At 32.6% G+C, this 20124-nt stretch overlaps 1 protein-coding gene across 5 annotated transcripts in view; it reads left to right on the plus strand.

Annotated features, from left to right (window-relative positions):
- Window positions 1-20124, plus strand: part of LOC143234629 (uncharacterized) — a 45407-nt gene that overhangs the window by 19942 nt on the left and 5341 nt on the right. For all 5 annotated transcript variants that reach the window (XM_076472102.1, XM_076472098.1, XM_076472100.1 and 2 more), the window contains 3 exons: window positions 386-445; window positions 1214-1232; window positions 18804-18925. In XM_076472102.1, the coding sequence (XP_076328217.1) occupies window positions 386-445; window positions 1214-1232; window positions 18804-18925 (201 nt within the window). The remainder of the gene's footprint in view (window positions 1-385; window positions 446-1213; window positions 1233-18803; window positions 18926-20124) is intronic.

Consider the following 20124-nt stretch of genomic DNA (forward strand, 5'->3'; position numbering starts at 1 on the left):
TATTAGTTTGTGGATATATTAAAACAAGGATTTTATTTTATGGGTGGATGAGGTGGAAGTCCGAGTATATTCCTGCTTTAGGTTCCCACTACCATCCCTCACCATATATACGTTATTGTTTGATTGAATATTTTTATTTCTAGTGGATAGTGCATACACCTGTCATCTTGATGAGTAAACTGGAATGGATGACAACTGGTTGTCATAGAAACACAAGTGTAAAGGATGACCTTTTGAAAGTATGCTTTTATCTTCAGGTCCTCTGTAGTTGTGTTTTTACAAGAAGCAGTTGCTGTCTATTCCAGTTTACACATGTTGTTTACTCTGAAACAATTGTATCAAAGAATTACTGTTACATTAATTTTATTATTATTACCCTTCCTAGGCAGAGAACATAGTATTAAAGGACAGAAGATTAAACATAGCTGCAGCAGTGAAGAAACAGGTCAGTTAGACATGATCTTTGTCTTTTCTTTTTTTGAGTACAAGCTTTGATGCAGTGAAACTGTTGAAAGTAGAACTTACCATATCTTCAAGGTTCAATAAACTAGTAACAAGGCTTATTTAGAAAAGGAATTTCTTGTAATTATAATAATAATTTATAGTAATTTGTTGATTTCTAATTCAGCAGTGTGTTAGTAATTTCAATAAAGGTTTTAATCAGTTGATGACTTATAGTAAAGAAACATCATTTGTTCTTACTGTGTAATGTTATGAGTAAACAAACTATAAGCGTTGGTCTGGTTTTGTATAAATTTATTACAAGAGATATAATTGATAAGCATATATAAGTTTAATTAAAATTAAATTTACCACAGAATTAGGAATTCAAATCATAAATGTTTTTCCACCTTTTAATTTCCTTTACTAGATTAATTAATAGTTTTCCAGTAATATGGTTGTGAGTAATAATATATGTAATATTTCTAGCATATCCTGAATATTAAAATTTACAAATATGGTTGTGAGTAATAATATATAATGATATATGAAATATTTCTAGCATCTCATAAATATTAATATTTTCAAACTATTTACTTAAAAATGTTTTATATTTCAATCATATTCAATGATTAAATTTTGGTTTTCGCACTTGATTAATCTTGTAGGAGAATGATATACAAAAATTATAATATTAAAAATTATCATTAAGTTTATCATAAAGTGAAAACTGTCTGAGTTTCTGATGTAAAAATATTGTTATTCCTTTCAGTTCCTTATGAGAGCCGACGGTAAGTTTTGATTTCCTGGTTCTGGTAATTCTGGTTTTTTGTTGAAGTATCTCACAAGTTTTCTGTTTAAAAATAAATGTACATAGGTTCAAAGGATAATCTTCACTGCACTAATAACACAAAACTAATGAGATTGCTGTACAAGTAACAGTAAACTAAGTCCTGTAACTATTAATCTCACAGTAGTCTGATAACTTCAGACATGAGTTCTGAAAGTCATAATTCTTAATTAGCTGTTATTCTTTGAGTTTTGGAAATACAAAACGTGCTTCTGAGTTGTTATACTGTTACTTTTTGTAGTTGTTGTTTGTTTGTTATTTAGTTAGGGCTGCATCATTTTTGTTTTTAAACTTTAGTCGGTGTTTTGGTTATCGAACTTGTGCATCATATAGGACTTTTAATTAAATTTGTAATATTTAAATATAAATAAATTCAACAGCCATATTTGTTACTATAATAATAATATACTAAGGATCTTACAAAACCATGAAAGTCTTTGAATAGTATTTCACAATTGTCCGACTTTAAAATGATATTTTAACATGATGTTTTAACATGATACTCTAGCATGATGTTTTAACATGATACTCTAGCATGATATTTTAACATGATACTTTAACATGATATTTTAACGTGTAGGATCAAAACCTGTTAGTGGTTGTTCTTGTTTTTCAAGTACAAATATTTACTCATATCTTCCTCAATTCTTGACCAATTTAAGATATAATGACAGTTTTGGACTCGCGTGGTCAAACCCTTTTGATTGATGCATTAACACATATTAATTTATTCTAGTCCTGTCTAAAATAATTTCAAACTGAGAATAGGCTGGTAAGATCCTGATAAACAATGCACCCCACACTTTTAATTGCTAGCACATAAAAAATATAGCTAATTAAAAGTGTGAGAAAAACGGCTTCACAGAGTAATTTACTCTAATACAGCTTTGAAGAATTTCAAGTGCTGTGGCTACTGAGGATTCCCTCTGATTTCTTCTGCACAAAACATGCTAGCCCTTTCAACCATGGATGTGTTATAATATGATGGTCAATCCCACTATTTGTTGATAAAAGAGTAGTCTAAGATTTGGCGGTCTTATACTGCTAAGTTAGGGATGGCTAGTGCAGATAGCCCACATGTAGCTTTGTACAAAACTCATAGTCTTACATTGCTAAGTTAGGGATGGCTAGTGCAGATAGCCCACATGTAGCTTTGTGTAAAACTCATAGCCTTACATTGCTAAGTCAGGGATGGCTAGTGCAGATAGCCCACATGTAGCTTTGTGTAAAACCCATAGTCTTACACTGCTAAGTTAGGGATGGCTAGTGCAGATAGCCCACATGTAGCTTTGTGTAAAACTCATAGTCTTACACTGCTAAGTTAGGGATGGCTAGTGCAGATAGCCCACATGTAGCTTTGTGCAAAACTCATAGTCTTACACTGCTAAGTTAGGGATGGCTAGTGTAGATAGCCCACATGTAGCTTTGTGCAAAACTCATAGTCTTACACTGCTAAGTTAGGGATGGCTAGTGCAGATAGCCCACATGGAGCTTTGTGTAAAACTCATAGTCTTACACTGCTAAGTTAGGGATGGCTAGTGCAGATAGCCCACATGTAGCTTTGTGCAAAACTCATAGTCTTACATTGCTAAGTTAGGGATGGCTAGTGCAGATAGCCCACATGTAGCTTTCTGCAAAACTCATAGTCTTACACTGCTAAGTTAGGGATGGCTAGTGCAGATAGCCCACATGTAGCTTTGTACAAAACTCATAGTCTTACATTGCTAAGTTAGGGATGGCTAGTGCAGATAGCCCACATGTAGCTTTGTGTAAAACTCATAGCCTTACACTGCTAAGTCAGGGATGGCTAGTGCAGATAGCCCACATGTAGCTTTGTGTAAAACCCATAGTCTTACACTGCTAAGTTAGGGATGGCTAGTGCAGATAGCCCACATGTAGCTTTGTGTAAAACTCATAGTCTTACACTGCTAAGTTAGGGATGGCTAGTGCAGATAGCCCACATGTAGCTTTGTGCAAAACTCATAGTCTTACACTGCTAAGTTAGGGATGGCTAGTGTAGATAGCCCACATGTAGCTTTGTGCAAAACTCATAGTCTTACACTGCTAAGTTAGGGATGGCTAGTGCAGATAGCCCACATGGAGCTTTGTGTAAAACTCATAGTCTTACACTGCTAAGTTAGGGATGGCTAGTGCAGATAGCCCACATGGAGCTTTGTGTAAAACTCATAGTCTTACACTGCTAAGTTAGGGATGGCTAGTGCAGATAGCCCACATGTAGCTTTGTGCAAAACTCATAGTCTTACATTGCTAAGTTAGGGATGGCTAGTGCAGATAGCCCACATGTAGCTTTGTGTAAAACTCATAGTCTTACACTGCTAAGTTAGGGATGGCTAGTGCAGATAGCCCACATGTAGCTTTCTGCAAAACTCATAGTCTTACACTGCTAAGTTAGGGATGGCTAGTGCAGATAGCCCACATGTAGCTTTGTGCAAAACTCATAGTCTTACATTGCTAAGTTAGGGATGGCTAGTGCAGATAGCCCACATGTAGCTTTGTGCAAAACTTATAGTTTTACATTGCTAAGTTAGGGATGGCTAGTGCAGATAGCCCACATGGAGCTTTATGCAAAACTCATAGTCTTACACTGCTAAGTTAGGGATGGCTAGTGCAGATAGCCCACATGTAGCTTTGTGTAAAACTCATAGTCTTACACTGCTAAGTTAGGGATGGCTAGTGCAGATAGCCCACATGTAGCTTTGTACAAAACTCATAGTCTTACATTGCTAAGTTAGGGATGGCTAGTGCAGATAGCCCACATGTAGCTTTGTGTAAAACTCATAGCCTTACACTGCTAAGTCAGGGATGGCTAGTGCAGATAGCCCACATGTAGCTTTGTGCAAAACTCATAGTCTTACATTGCTAAGATAGGGATGGCTAGTGCAGATAGCCCACGTGTAGCTTTGTGTAAAACTCATAGTCTTACACTGCTAAGTTAGGGATGGCTAGTGCAGATAGCCCACGTGTAGCTTTGTGCAAAACTCATAGTCTTACATTGCTAAGTTAGGGATGGCTAGTGCAGATAGCCCACATGTAGCTTTGTGTAAAACTCATAGTCTTACACTGCTAAGTTAGGGATGGCTAGTGCAGATAGCCCACATGTAGCTTTGTGCAAAACTCAGTCTTACACTGCTAAGTTAGGGATGGCTAGTGCAGATAGCCCACATGTAGCTTTCTGCAAAACTCATAGTCTTACACTGCTAAGTTCGGGATGGCTAGTGCAGATAGCCCACATGTAGCTTTGTGCAAAACTCATTGTCTTACATTGCTAAGTTAGGGATGGCTAGTGCAGATAGCCCACATGTAGCTTTGTGCAAAACTCAGAAATTAAAAACCAAACCTAATTTCTTTCATTATTTGTACTTATTTCCTCTTCTGAGACTGTGACCTTTGAGATATAAGTTTCAGTTGGGACCCTTTGAATTGAAAGTATTCAAGTAGCAATTTGTGAGTGAAAGGATATAAATCTTACACCTAAATATGTTAACCCTTTTATTTGTGTGGGGTTATAATGTGATGATCAATCCCACTATCTATTAGTAAAAAGAAACACAAGACTTGCCAATAGGTAGTGTTGACTATCTGCCTTCCTTCTAGTTTATCACTTCAAAATAAGGGATGGCTAGCTTCACTAGCCATCAGCCAGCCTTCTGCAGAAATTCAACAAAGTAACTTCTGAATTGGGATTCATATTTCAGTTTGTCTTCTTCATTTCTGGTTTCAAAATCTTCATCTGGTTTTACCGTTGTTTTTTTTAAGGTAACTGATAAGTTGTCTTCTCACAATAGTTTTGGCATGATGTTTTAAAATATTTTGCACAAGAAAATGATGGTTCTCTTTACTGTTGCCTATCCATTAAAAACAATATCTACCAAAACAAAAAGGTTCATTTAGGCCTAAGATTTTAGAACCTGTACAAGAAAAAATAAGCTTTTACAGTAAGAGGAAATAATTACTGTTTGGTACACCTGAGAAGAAACTGATTGAAACAGTTATTATTAGTTTTAACAGAAAGTAACAAAATAATTACTGTTTGGTACACCTGAGAAGAAACTGATTGAAACAGTTATTATTAGTTTTAACAGAAAGTAACAAAATAATTACTGTTTGGTACACCTGAGAAGAAACTGATTGAAACAGTTATTATTAGTTTTAACAGAAAGTAACAAAATAATTACTGTTTGGTACACCTGAGAAGAAACTGATTGAAACAGTTATTATTAGTTTTAACAGAAAGTAACAAAATAATTACTGTTTGGTACACCTGAGAAGAAACTGATTGAAACAGTTATTATTAGTTTTAACAGAAAGTAACAAAATAATTACTGTTTGGTACACCTGAGAAGAAACTGATTGAAACAGTTATTATTAGTTTTAACAGAAAGTAACAAAATAATTACTGTTTGGTACACCTGAGAAGAAACTGATTGAAACAGTTATTATTAGTTTTAACAGAAAGTAACAAAATAATTACTGTTTGGTACACCTGAGAAGAAACTGATTGAAACAGTTATTATTAGTTTTAACAGAAAGTAACAAAATAATTACTGTTTGGTACACCTGAGAAGAAACTGATTGAAACAGTTATTATTAGTTTTAACAGAAAGTAACAAAATAATTACTGTTTGGTACACCTGAGAAGAAACTGATTGAAACAGTTATTATTAGTTTTAACAGAAAGTAACAAAATAATTACTGTTTGGTACACCTGAGAAGAAACTGATTGAAACAGTTATTATTAGTTTTAACAGAAAGTAACAAAATAATTACTGTTTGGTACACCTGAGAAGAAACTGATTGAAACAGTTATTATTAGTTTTAACAGAAAGTAACAAAATAATTACTGTTTGGTACACCTGAGAAGAAACTGATTGAAACAGTTATTATTAGTTTTAACAGAAAGTAACAAAATAATTACTGTTTGGTACACCTGAGAAGAAACTGATTGAAACAGTTATTATTAGTTTTAACAGAAAGTAACAAAATAATTACTGTTTGGTACACCTGAGAAGAAACTGATTGAAACAGTTATTATTAGTTTTAACAGAAAGTAACAAAATAATTACTGTTTGGTACACCTGAGAAGAAACTGATTGAAACAGTTATTATTAGTTTTAACAGAAAGTAACAAAATAATTACTGTTTGGTACACCTGAGAAGAAACTGATTGAAACAGTTATTATTAGTTTTAACAGAAAGTAACAAAATAATTACTGTTTGGTACACCTGAGAAGAAACTGATTGAAACAGTTATTATTAGTTTTAACAGAAAGTAACAAAATAATTACTGTTTGGTACACCTGAGAAGAAACTGATTGAAACAGTTATTATTAGTTTTAACAGAAAGTACCAATGTTTTGGTGGCAACATTAAACAAGAGTAAATCTGCATATTAGTTTTATATAACATGTTGCATTAGTTTAGGGCTGCATCATTTAAAAAGGGTGAAAATCACAGAATGTTGTTGTAAAGTCATCTTCAAGAAGGCTACCTTTACTTAGAGTTGTTCTATTTTACCTTTTGTACTCTTAGAATGGACTGAAACGTTTGTTACATCTAGGACACACTGCACATTTACTAGAAACGGTTCTTCTGTTTCTTGTGGCTTTCATTGGTTGAGGTCTGATGTGTCATATTCAAATCTGTCAACCACTGAATGATATAAGAGAATAAAAATGGTTATTGTGAAGAACAAAATCTTTTATTGTTTTTATGGTTGAATTGTTTGGACTCTAACATTTATTTATCTATTTTGGTAAATATTTTTACAATATCATTGATTATGTGTATATGAACAACATTGTTTTTATTAGTTTTATTAGTTTGTGACAACTGAAACAGTTTTAATAGTTAGTGAGAACTGAAACAGTTTTATTGGTTAGTGACAACTGAAACAGTTTTATTAGTTAGTGACAACTGAAACAGTTTTATTAGTTAGTGACAGTTGAAACAGTTTTATTAGTTAGTGACAACTGAAACAGTTTTATTAGTTAGTGCCGACTGAAACAGTTTTATTAGTTAGTGACAGTTGAAACAGTTTTATTAGTTAGTGCCGACTGAAACAGTTTTATTAGTTAGTGCCGACTGAAACAGTTTTATTAGTTAGTGACAGTTGAAACAGTTTTATTAGTTAGTGACAACTGAAACAGTTTTATTAGTTAGTGACGACTGAAACAGTTTTATTGGTTAGTGACGACTGAAACAGTTTTATTGGTTAGTGACAACTGAAACAGTTTTATTAGTTAGTGACAACTGAAACAGTTTTATTAGTTAGTGACAACTGAAACAGTTTTATTAGTTAGTGACAACTGAAACAGTTTTATTAGTTAGTGACAACTGAAACAGTTTTATTAGTTAGTGACAACTGAAACAGTTTTATTAGTTAGTGATGACTGAAACAGTTTTATTAGTTAGTGACAACTGAAACAGTTTTATTAGTTAGTGACAGTTGAAACAGTTTTATTAGTTAGTGCCGACTGAAACAGTTTTATTAGTTAGTGACAGTTGAAACAGTTTTATTAGTTAGTGACAGTTGAAACAGTTTTATTAGTTAGTGACAGTTGAAACAGTTTTATTAGTTAGTGACGACTGAAACAGTTTTATTAGTTAGTGACGACTGAAACAGTTTTATTGGTTAGTGACGACTGAAACAGTTTTATTAGTTAGTGACCACTGAAACAGTTTTATTAGTTAGTGACGACTGAAACAGTTTTATTAGTTAGTGACAACTGAAACAGTTTTATTGGTTAGTGACAACTGAAACAGTTTTATTGGTTAGTGACAACTGAAACAGTTTTATTGGTTAGTGACAACTGAAACAGTTTTATTGGTTAGTGACAACTGAAACAGTTTTATTGGTTAGTGACAACTGAAACAGTTTTATTGGTTAGTGACAACTGAAACAGTTTTATTAGTTAGTGACAACTGAAACAGTTTTATTAGTTAGTGACAACTGAAACAGTTTTATTGGTTAGTGACAACTGAAACAGTTTTATTGGTTAGTGACAACTGAAACAGTTTTATTGGTTAGTGACAACTGAAACAGTTTTATTAGTTAGTGACAACTGAAACAGTTTTATTAGTTAGTGACAACTGAAACAGTTTTATTAGTTAGTGACAACTGAAACAGTTTTATTAGTTAGTGACAACTGAAACAGTTTTATTAGTTAGTGACAACTGAAACAGTTTTATTGGTTAGTGACAACTGAAACAGTTTTATTAGTTAGTGATGACTTTTCTTTCTTGAGAGTGTTCGATTCTTTCACACTGTACATGCACACCTTAGCCCTAGTTTGAACAACATGTTTTGTCTATGTTATTGATATAAATATCAATAGAGTATCTATGCCCCTGAAGAAAGGTCCCCTTTTTAAAAGAACTTGGATTATAGGGTTTTTATTTTGTGTCCATCCTTCTTGAACCTACGTGTTTTTGTAACATCATGAGTCAAACATCTAAACAAATAATTAATATTGAACTAATTCTTGGCATTTGGTCACACCACATAATATTTTTGTTAGTTTTAAGTTAACAGTAAAAACAGATTGTGTTATACACAGACTCTGTACACCTGGAAATGTACAAAGGCTTCTGGAAACTCCTGGAAGTAATTTACTGTTAAAAAAAAATTCACTTCACATAAACACAAGAAATTCATATTTAGAGAAATGTATGTTATTTCTTACTTTTAATGTGTTTATGAAAGACTACTCACCTAATGTTTCTATGTATGTATGTGAGTGTTATATCACGTACACTTGTTTGTCTTGTTATTAATAAGCTAGCTGAGCTATGTTAGTGTTATATTACCTACACTTGTTTATGTCTTGTTATTAATAAGCTAGCTGAGCTATGTGAGTGTTATATTACGTACACTTGTTTATGTCTTGTTATTAAAAGCTAGCTGAGCTATGTGAGTGTTATATCACGTACACTTGTTTATGTCTTGTTATTAATAAGCTAGCTGAGCTATGTGAGTGTTATATCACGTACACTTGTTTATGTCTTGTTATTAATAAGCTAGCTGAGCTATGTGAGTGTTATATCACGTACACTTGTTTGTCTTGTTATTAATAAGCTAGCTGAGCTATGTTAGTGTTATATCACGTACACTTGTTTATGTCTTGTTATTAATAAGCTAGCTGAGCTATGTGAGTGTTATATTACGTACACTTGTTTATGTCTTGTTATTAATAAGCTAGCTGAGCTATGTGAGTGTTATATCACGTACAGTTGTTTGTCTTGTTATTAATAAGCTTGCTATGTGAGTGTTATATCACGTACACTTGTTTATGTCTTGTTATTAAAAGCTAGCTGAGCTATGTGAGTGTTATATCACGTACACTTGTTTATGTCTTGTTATTAATAAGCTAGCTGAACTATGTGAGTGTTATATCACGTACACTTGTTTATGTCTTGTTATTAATAAGCTGGCTGAGCTATGTGAGTATTATATCACGTACACTTGTTTATGTCTTGTTATTAATAAGCTTGCTATGTGAGTATTATATCACGTACACTTGTTTATGTCTTGTTATTAATAAGCTAGCTATGTGAGTATTATATCACGTACACTTGTTTATGTCTTGTTATTAATAAGCTTGCTATGTGAGTATTATATCACGTACACTTGTTTATGTCTTGTTATTAATAAGCTGGCTGAGCTATGTGAGTATTATATCACGTACACTTGTTTATGTCTTGTTATTAATAAGCTTGCTATGTGAGTGTTATATCACGTACACTTGTTTATGTCTTGTTATTAATAAGCTAGCTATGTGAGTGTTATATCACGTACACTTGTTTATGTCTTGTTATTAATAAGCTAGCTGAGCTATGTGAGTGTTATATCACGCATTACTTGTTTATGTCTTGTTATTAATAAGCTTGCTATGTGAGTGTTATATCACGTACACTTGTTTATGTCTTGTTATTAATAAGCTTGCTATGTGAGTGTTATATCATGCACACTTGTTTGTCTTGTTATTAATAAGCTCGCTATGTGAGTATTATATCATCCGCATTACACTTGTTTATGTCTTGTTATTAATAAGCTGGCTGAGCTATGTGAGTGTTATATCACGTACACTTGTTTATGTCTTGTTATTAATAAGCTAGCTGAGCTATGTGAGTGTTATATCACGTACACTTGTTTATGTCTTGTTATTAATAAGCTTGCTATGTGAGTGTTATATCACGTACACTTGTTTATGTCTTGTTATTAATAAGCTTGCTATGTGAGTGTTATATCACGTACACTTGTTTGTCTTGTTATTAATAAGCTCGCTATGTGAGTATTATATCACGTACACTTGTTTATGTCTTGTTATTAATAAGCTGGCTGAGCTATGTGAGTATTATATCACGTACACTTGTTTATGTCTTGTTATTAATAAGCTAGCTGAGCTATGTGAGTATTATATCACGTACACTTGTTTATGTCTTGTTATTAATAAGCTTGCTATGTGAGTATTATATCACGTACACTTGTTTATGTCTTGTTATTAATAAGCTAGCTATGTGAGTATTATATCACGTACACTTGTTTATGTCTTGTTATTAATAAGCTAGCTATGTGAGTATTATATCCGCATTACACTTCTTTATGTCTTGTTATTAATAAGCTAGCTATGTGAGTATTATATCAATGCATTACACTTGTTTATGTCTTGTTATTAATAAGCTAGCTATGTGAGTATTATATCACGCATTAACTTGTTTATGTCTTGTTATTAATAAGCTTGCTATGTGAGTATTATATCACGCATTACACTTGTTTATGTCTTGTTATTAATAAGCTGGCTGAGATATGTGAGTATTATATCACGTACACTTGTTTATGTCTTGTTATTAATAAGCTTGCTATGTGAGTGTTATATCACGTACACTTGTTTATGTCTTGTTATTAATAAGCTAGCTATGTGAGTGTTATATCATGTACACTTGTTTATGTCTTGTTATTAATAAGCTAGCTGAGCTATGTGAGTGTTATATCACGTACACTTGTTTATGTCTTGTTATTAATAAGCTTGCTATGTGAGTGTTATATCAATTACACACTTGTTTATGTCTTGTTATTAATAAGCTTGCTATGTGAGTGTTATATCACGTACACTTGTTTTGTCTTGTTATTAATAAGCTCGCTATGTGAGTATTATATCACGTACACTTGTTTATGTCTTGTTATTAATAAGCTGGCTGAGCTATGTGAGTGTTATATCACGTACACTTGTTTATGTCTTGTTATTAATAAGCTGGCTGAGCTATGTGAGTGTTATATCACGTACACTTGTTTATGTCTTGTTATTAATAAGCTGGCTGAGCTATGTGAGTGTTATATCACGTACACTTGTTTATGTCTTGTTATTAATAAGCTAGCTGAGCTATGCGAGTATTATATCACGTACACTTGTTTATGTCTTGTTATTAATAAGCTAGCTATGTGAGTATTATATCACGTACACTTGTTTATGTCTTGTTATTAATAAGCTAGCTATGTGAGTATTATATCACGTACACTTGTTTATGTCTTGTTATTAATAAGCTAGCTATGTGAGTATTATATCACGTACACTTGTTTATGTCTTGTTATTAATAAGCTGGCTGAGCTATGTGAGTATTATATCATGTACACTTGTTTATGTCTTGTTATTAATAAGCTTGCTATGTGAGTGTTATATCACGTACACTTGTTTATGTCTTGTTATTAATAAGCTTGCTATGTGAGTATTATATCACGTACACTTGTTTATGTCTTGTTATTAATAAGCTGGCTGAGCTATGTGAGTATTATATCACATACACTTGTTTATGTCTTGTTATTAATAAGCTAGCTGAGCTATGTGAGTGTTATATCACGTACACTTGTTTATGTTTTGTTATTAATAAGCTAGCTGAGCTATGTGAGTGTTATATCACGTACACTTGTTTATGTCTTGTTATTAATAAGCTCTCTATGTGAGTGTTATATCACGTACACTTGTTTATGTCTTGTTATTAATAAGCTTGCTATGTGAGTATTATATCACGTACACTTGTTTATGTCTTGTTATTAATAAGCTGGCTGAGCTATGTGAGTGTTATATCACGTACACTTGTTTATGTCTTGTTATTAATAAGCTAGCTGAACTATGTGAGTGTTATATCACGTACACTTGTTTATGTCTTGTTATTAATAAGCTGGCTGAGCTATGTGAGTATTATATCATTACACTTGTTTATGTCTTGTTATTAATAAGCTAGCTGAGCTATGTGAGTGTTATATCACGTACACTTGTTTATGTCTTGTTATTAATAAGCTGGCTGAGCTACGTGAGTGTTATATCACGTACACTTGTTTATGTCTTGTTATTAATAAGCTAGCTATGTGAGTGTTATATCACGTACACTTGTTTATGTCTTGTTATTAATAAGCTGGCTGAGCTATGTGAGTGTTATATCACGTACACTTGTTTGTCTTGCTATTAATAAGCTAGCTGAGCTATGTTAGTGTTATATTACGTACACTTGTTTATGTCTTGTTATTAATAAGCTGAACTATGTGAGTGTTATATCACGTACACTTGTTTATGTCTTGTTATTAATAAGCTAGCTGAGCTATGTGAGTGTTATATCACGTACACTTGTTTATGTCTTGTTATTAATAAGCTAGCTGAGCTATGTGAGTGTTATATCACGCATTACAGTTGTTTGACTTGTTATTAATAAGCTAGCTGAGCTATGTGAGTGTTATATCACCGTTACAGTTGTTTGTCTTGTTATTAATAAGCTAGCTGAGCTATGTGAGTGTTATATCACATTACAGTTGTTTGTCTTGTTATTAATAAGCTAGCTGAGCTATGTGAGTGTTATATCACGTACACTTGTTTATGTCTTGTTATTAATAAGCTAGCTGAGCTATGTTAGTGTTATATCACATACTCTTGTTTATGTCTTGTTATTAATAAGCTAGCTGAGCTATGTGAGTGTTATATCCGCATTACACTTGTTTATGTCTTGTTATTAATAAGCTAGCTGAGCTATGTGAGTGTTATATCACGCACAGTTGTTTGTCTTGTTATTAATAAGCTAGCTGAGCTATGTGAGTGTTATATCACGCATTACACTTGTTTATGTCTTGTTATTAATAAGCTTCGCTATGTGAGTGTTATATCACGCACAGTTGTTTGTCTTGTTATTAATAAGCTAGCTGAGCTATGTGAGTGTTATATCACGTACAGTTGTTTGACTTGTTATTAATAAGCTAGCTGAGCTATGTGAGTGTTATATCACGTACAGTTGTTTGTCTTGTTATTAATAAGCTAGCTGAGCTATGTGAGTGTTATATCACGTACAGTTGTTTATGTCTTGTTATTAATAAGCTGAACTATGTGAGTGTTATATCACGTACACTTGTTTATGTCTTGTTATTAATAAGCTGAACTATGTGAGTGTTATATCACGTACACTTGTTTATGTCTTGTTATTAATAAGCTAGCTGAGCTATGTGAGTATTATATCACGTACACTTGTTTATGTCTTGTTATTAATAAGCTAGCTGAGCTATGTGAGTATTATATCACGTACACTTGTTTATGTCTTGTTATTAATAAGCTTGCTATGTGAGTATTATATCACGTACACTTGTTTATGTCTTGTTATTAATAAGCTAGCTATGTGAGTATTATATCCGCATTACACTTGTTTTATGTCTTGTTATTAATAAGCTAGCTATGTGAGTATTATATCACGTACACTTGTTTATGTCTTGTTATTAATAAGCTAGCTATGTGAGTATTATATCACGTACACTTGTTTATGTCTTGTTATTAATAAGCTTGCTATGTGAGTATTATATCACGTACACTTGTTTATGTCTTGTTATTAATAAGCTGGCTGAGATATGTGAGTATTATATCACGCATTACTTGTTTATGTCTTGTTATTAATAAGCTTGCTATGTGAGTGTTATATCGCATTACACTTGTTTATGTCTTGTTATTAATAAGCTAGCTATGTGAGTGTTATATCCGCATGCACTTGTTTATGTCTTGTTATTAATAAGCTTGCTATGTGAGTATTATATCACGTACACTTGTTTATGTCTTGTTATTAATAAGCTAGCTATGTGAGTATTATATCACGTACACTTGTTTATGTCTTGTTATTAATAAGCTAGCTATGTGAGTATTATATCACGTACACTTGTTTATGTCTTGTTATTAATAAGCTTGCTATGTGAGTATTATATCACATTACACTTGTTTATGTCTTGTTATTAATAAGCTGGCTGAGCTATGTGAGTATTATATCACGCATTACACTTGTTTATGTCTTGTTATTAATAAAGCTTTGCTATGTGAGTGTTATATCACGTACACTTGTTTATGTCTTGTTATTAATAAGCTTGCTATGTGAGTATTATATCACGTACACTTGTTTATGTCTTGTTATTAATAAGCTGGCTGAGCTATGTGAGTATTATATCACATACACTTGTTTATGTCTTGTTATTAATAAGCTAGCTGAGCTATGTGAGTGTTATATCACGTACACTTGTTTATGTTTTGTTATTAATAAGCTAGCTGAGCTATGTGAGTGTTATATCACGTACACTTGTTTATGTCTTGTTATTAATAAGCTCTCTATGTGAGTGTTATATCACGTACACTTGTTTATGTCTTGTTATTAATAAGCTTGCTATGTGAGTATTATATCACGTACACTTGTTTATGTCTTGTTATTAATAAGCTGGCTGAGCTATGTGAGTGTTATATCACGTACACTTGTTTATGTCTTGTTATTAATAAGCTAGCTGAACTATGTGAGTGTTATATCACGTACACTTGTTTATGTCTTGTTATTAATAAGCTGGCTGAGCTATGTGAGTATTATATCACGTACACTTGTTTATGTCTTGTTATTAATAAGCTAGCTGAGCTATGTGAGTGTTATATCCGCATTACACTTGTTTATGTCTTGTTATTAATAAGCTGGCTGAGCTATGTGAGTGTTATATCACATTACACTTGTTTATGTCTTGTTATTAATAAGCTAGCTATGTGAGTGTTATATCAATGCACACTTGTTTATGTCTTGTTATTAATAAGCTGGCTGAGCTATGTGAGTGTTATATCACGTACACTTGTTTGTCTTGCTATTAATAAGCTAGCTGAGCTATGTGAGTATTATATCACGTACACTTGTTTATGTCTTGTTATTAATAAGCTAGCTGAGCTATGTGAGTGTTATATCACGTACACTTGTTTATGTCTTGTTATTAATAAGCTGGCTGAGCTATGTGAGTGTTATATCAATGCACACTTGTTTATGTCTTGTTATTAATAAGCTAGCTATGTGAGTGTTATATCACGTTACACTTGTTTATGTCTTGTTATTAATAAGCTGGCTGAGCTATGTGAGTGTTATATCACGTACACTTGTTTATGTCTTGCTATTAATAAGCTAGCTGAGCTATGTTAGTGTTATATTACGTACACTTGTTTATGTCTTGTTATTAATAAGCTGAACTATGTGAGTGTTATATCACGTACACTTGTTTATGTCTTGTTATTAATAAGCTAGCTGAGCTATGTGAGTGTTAAATCACGTACAGTTGTTTGTCTTGTTATTAATAAGCTAGCTGAGCTATGTTAGTGTTATATCACATACACTTGTTTATGTCTTGTTATTAATAAGCTAGCTGAGCTATGTGAGTGTTATATCACGCACACTTGTTTATGTCTTGTTATTAATAAGCTAGCTGAGCTATGTGAGTGTTATATCAATGCGCATTACAGTTGTTTGACTTGTTATTAATAAGCCAGCTGAGCTATGTGAGTGTTATATCACGTACAGTTGTTTGTCTTGTTATTAATAAGCTAGCTGAGCTATGTGAGTGTTATATCACGTACACTTGTTTATGTCTTGTTATTAATAAGCTAGCTGAGCTATGTTAGTGTTATATCACATACTCTTGTTTATGTCTTGTTATTAATAAGCTAGCTGAGCTATGTGAGTGTTATATCACGTACACTTGTTTATGTCTTGTTATTAATAAGCTAGCTGAGCTATGTGAGTGTTATATCACGTACAGTTGTTTGTCTTGTTATTAATAAGCTAGCTGAGCTATGTGAGTGTTATATCACGTACACTTGTTTATGTCTTGTTATTAATAAGCTCGCTATGTGAGTGTTATATCACGTACAGTTGTTTGTCTTGTTATTAATAAGCTAGCTGAGCTATGTGAGTGTTATATCACGTACAGTTGTTTGACTTGTTATTAATAAGCTAGCTGAGCTATGTGAGTGTTATATCACGTACAGTTGTTTGTCTTGTTATTAATAAGCTAGCTGAGCTATGTGAGTGTTATATCACTGCACAGTTGTTTGTCTTGTTATTAATAAGCTAGCTGAGCTATGTGAGTGTTATATCACGTACAGTTGTTTATGTCTTGTTATTAATAAGCTGAACTATGTGAGTGTTATATCACGTACACTTGTTTATGTCTTGTTATTAATAAGCTAGCTGAGCTATGTTAGTGTTATATCACGTACACTTGTTTATGTCTTGTTATTAATAAGCTAGCTGAGCTATGTGAGTGTTATATCACATACACTTGTTTATGTCTTGTTATTAATAAGCTAGCTGAGCTATGTTAGTGTTATATCACGTACACTTGTTTATGTCTTGTTATTAATAAGCTAGCTGAGCTATGTGAGTGTTATATCACATACACTTGTTTATATCTTGTTATTAATAAGCTAGCTGAGCTATGTGAGTGTTATATCACGTACAGTTGTTTGTCTTGTTATTAATAAGCTAGCTGAGCTATGTGAGTGTTATATCACGTACAGTTGTTTGTCTTGTTATTAATAAGCTAGCTGAGCTATGTGAGTGTTATATCACGCATACACTTGTTTATGTCTTGTTATTAATAAGCTCGCTTATGTGAGTGTTATATCACGCATTACACTTGTTTATGTCTTGTTATTAATAAGCCCGCTATGTGAGTGTTATATCATGCACACTTGTTTATGTCTTGTTATTAATAAGCTAGCTGAGCTATGTTAGTGTTATATCACATACTCTTGTTTATGTCTTGTTATTAATAAGCTAGCTGAGCTATGTGAGTGTTATATCACGCATACACTTGTTTATGTCTTGTTATTAATAAGCTAGCTGAGCTATGTGAGTGTTATATCACGTACACTTGTTTATGTCTTGTTATTAATAAGCTCGCTATGTGAGTGTTATATCACGTACAGTTGTTTATGTCTTGTTATTAATAAGCTGAACTATGTGAGTGTTATATCAATGCATTACTTGTTTATGTCTTGTTATTAATAAGCTAGCTGAGCTATGTGAGTGTTATATCACGTACACTTGTTTATGTCTTGTTATTAATAAGCTCGCTATGTGAGTGTTATATCACGTACACTTGTTTATGTCTTGTTATTAATAAGCTCGCTATGTGAGTGTTATATCACGTACACTTGTTTATGTCTTGTTATTAATAAGCTAGCTGAGCTATGTTAGTGTTATATCACATACTCTTGTTTATGTCTTGTTATTAATAAGCTAGCTGAGCTATGTGAGTGTTATATCAATGCATTACACTTGTTTATGTCTTGTTATTAATAAGCTAGCTGAGCTATGTGAGTGTTATATCACGCACACTTGTTTATGTCTTGTTATTAATAAGCTAGCTGCTATGTGAGTGTTATATCAATGCATTACAGTTGTTTATGTCTTGTTATTAATAAGCTGAACTATGTGAGTGTTATATCACGCATACACTTGTTTATGTCTTGTTATTAATAAGCTAGCTGAGCTATGTTAGTGTTATATCAATGCATTACACTTGTTTATGTCTTGTTATTAATAAGCTAGCTGAGCTATGTGAGTGTTATATCACGTACACTTGTTTATGTCTTGTTATTAATAAGCTAGCTGAGCTATGTTAGTGTTATATCACGTACACTTGTTTATGTCTTGTTATTAATAAGCTAGCTGAGCTATGTGAGTGTTATATCACGTACACTTGTTTATGTCTTGTTATTAATAAGCTAGCTGAGCTATGTTAGTGTTATATCACGCATTAACTTGTTTATGTCTTGTTATTAATAAGCTAGCTGAGCTATGTGAGTGTTATATCACATACACTTGTTTATGTCTTGTTATTAATAAGCTAGCTGAGCTATGTGAGTGTTATATCACGTACACTTGTTTATGTCTTGTTATTAATAAGCTAGCTGAGCTATGTTAGTGTTATATCACGTACACTTGTTTATGTCTTGTTATTAATAAGCTAGCTGAGCTATGTGAGTGTTATATCACGTACACTTGTTTATGTCTTGTTATTAATAAGCTAGCTATGTGAGTGTTATATCACGTACACTTGTTTATGTCTTGTTATTAATAAGCTAGCTGAGCTATGTGAGTGTTATATCACGTACACTTGTTTATGTCTTGCTATGTGAGAAGTGTTTAAAGGGTCACATTTTTTATTGTTTAGACACTCCACATGTATTGAATGGTCCTGTAGTGTTTTATCACAATGGAGCTTTGTATGTCTACCAGAATCCTGGTGTCTCTTCACTCACATCTGACACTCCTTACAACTTTCCACAGTCCCACGTGAGTTGTTTTACATTATTTTTGCTGTTTTGTTTTGTTATTACTGAACTAAGTTTTTGACCAACTTTGGATATTAAAACATCAGATTATTTGTGTATAATGTTTTTTTTATAAACAAAGTTGTAGCTATGATAAATAGTGGGTGATAGAAAGCAGTCCAGCCTCTAGATGCTGGTGCCTTCAGTTACCTTCCTCATACCACCACCCAAAGATAGATTTTCCTGTTTGTAATTCTATCAAGTTTGAAAAGTTGTAAATTCGTTCACTGGGATAGCTTTTGTTGTAACATGAATGATGAGTCTGTTCAAACAGTTTGAAATAAACTTTAATCTGGGCTGAGTTTAACTTTTCTGATTGTAATAATTTTTATACAAAGGACACATTGATGGTATATTTTAATATATCCATACAGTTTTGAAAATATTTATACAAGCCACAAAAACTGTTATTTGAAAGAAAATAGGCTTTATGTGGTAAAAACTGTTGAATAGATTGTGTCTGATGTGCCCTGCTAAGTGCAAGTGAATTCATTTAGTGTGGGTTTTTTTTTTCAGTTTTGTGTGCAGGGTTTCTTGTGTGGACATTTAAAGTATTTTGGCATAAAGCTTATTTGTTTTGACTGTTTATGAAAAGTGTTTGTTTCTATTAAGTACCTTATGTTCCCAAGTATCAATGCACACTTCCTGGAAAACTGACAGCACGTTATATTTATGTACATTAGCAGCTGCCAAAGAAAGTTACTAACTCTCGTTAAAGGTCGTTAAAATATGTTGCACATTGTGAGGATCGGAAGAGGAGGAAACAAAATCTGATGGTAGCAACAGTTCTGATGATTTAGTAATTTATTAACACACGTAAACGTTCCAGTAAATTTTTAAAATTTATGCGTAAGGTCATTTAATGAAGGGTTTCCAGATGTGATGAATATGTTTAGTACATTTAGAAATGATCCAATAACTGATGTGTTAAAATAAACAAATATTTTTTCAATTTAACCTTTCAAAAGTGGTTTATATTTTGTTCAAGGGCACATTCTATTTGGGCAAATATGGTAATTTTTGAAGTTAAATCTACTGCAACATTGACAAAGAATTTTTTTTATGCTTATGTAGAATGTATTTTCAGTAATACTTTGTGCCAGATGGCAATGGTTACAGAGTGTAGGAGTCCTGGACTGTCAGAACAAGTCCTGGGCAGCT

The sequence above is a fragment of the Tachypleus tridentatus genome, chromosome 12 (assembly GCF_004210375.1).
Source record: "Tachypleus tridentatus isolate NWPU-2018 chromosome 12, ASM421037v1, whole genome shotgun sequence".
Lineage (NCBI taxonomy): Eukaryota > Metazoa > Arthropoda > Merostomata > Xiphosura > Limulidae > Tachypleus > Tachypleus tridentatus.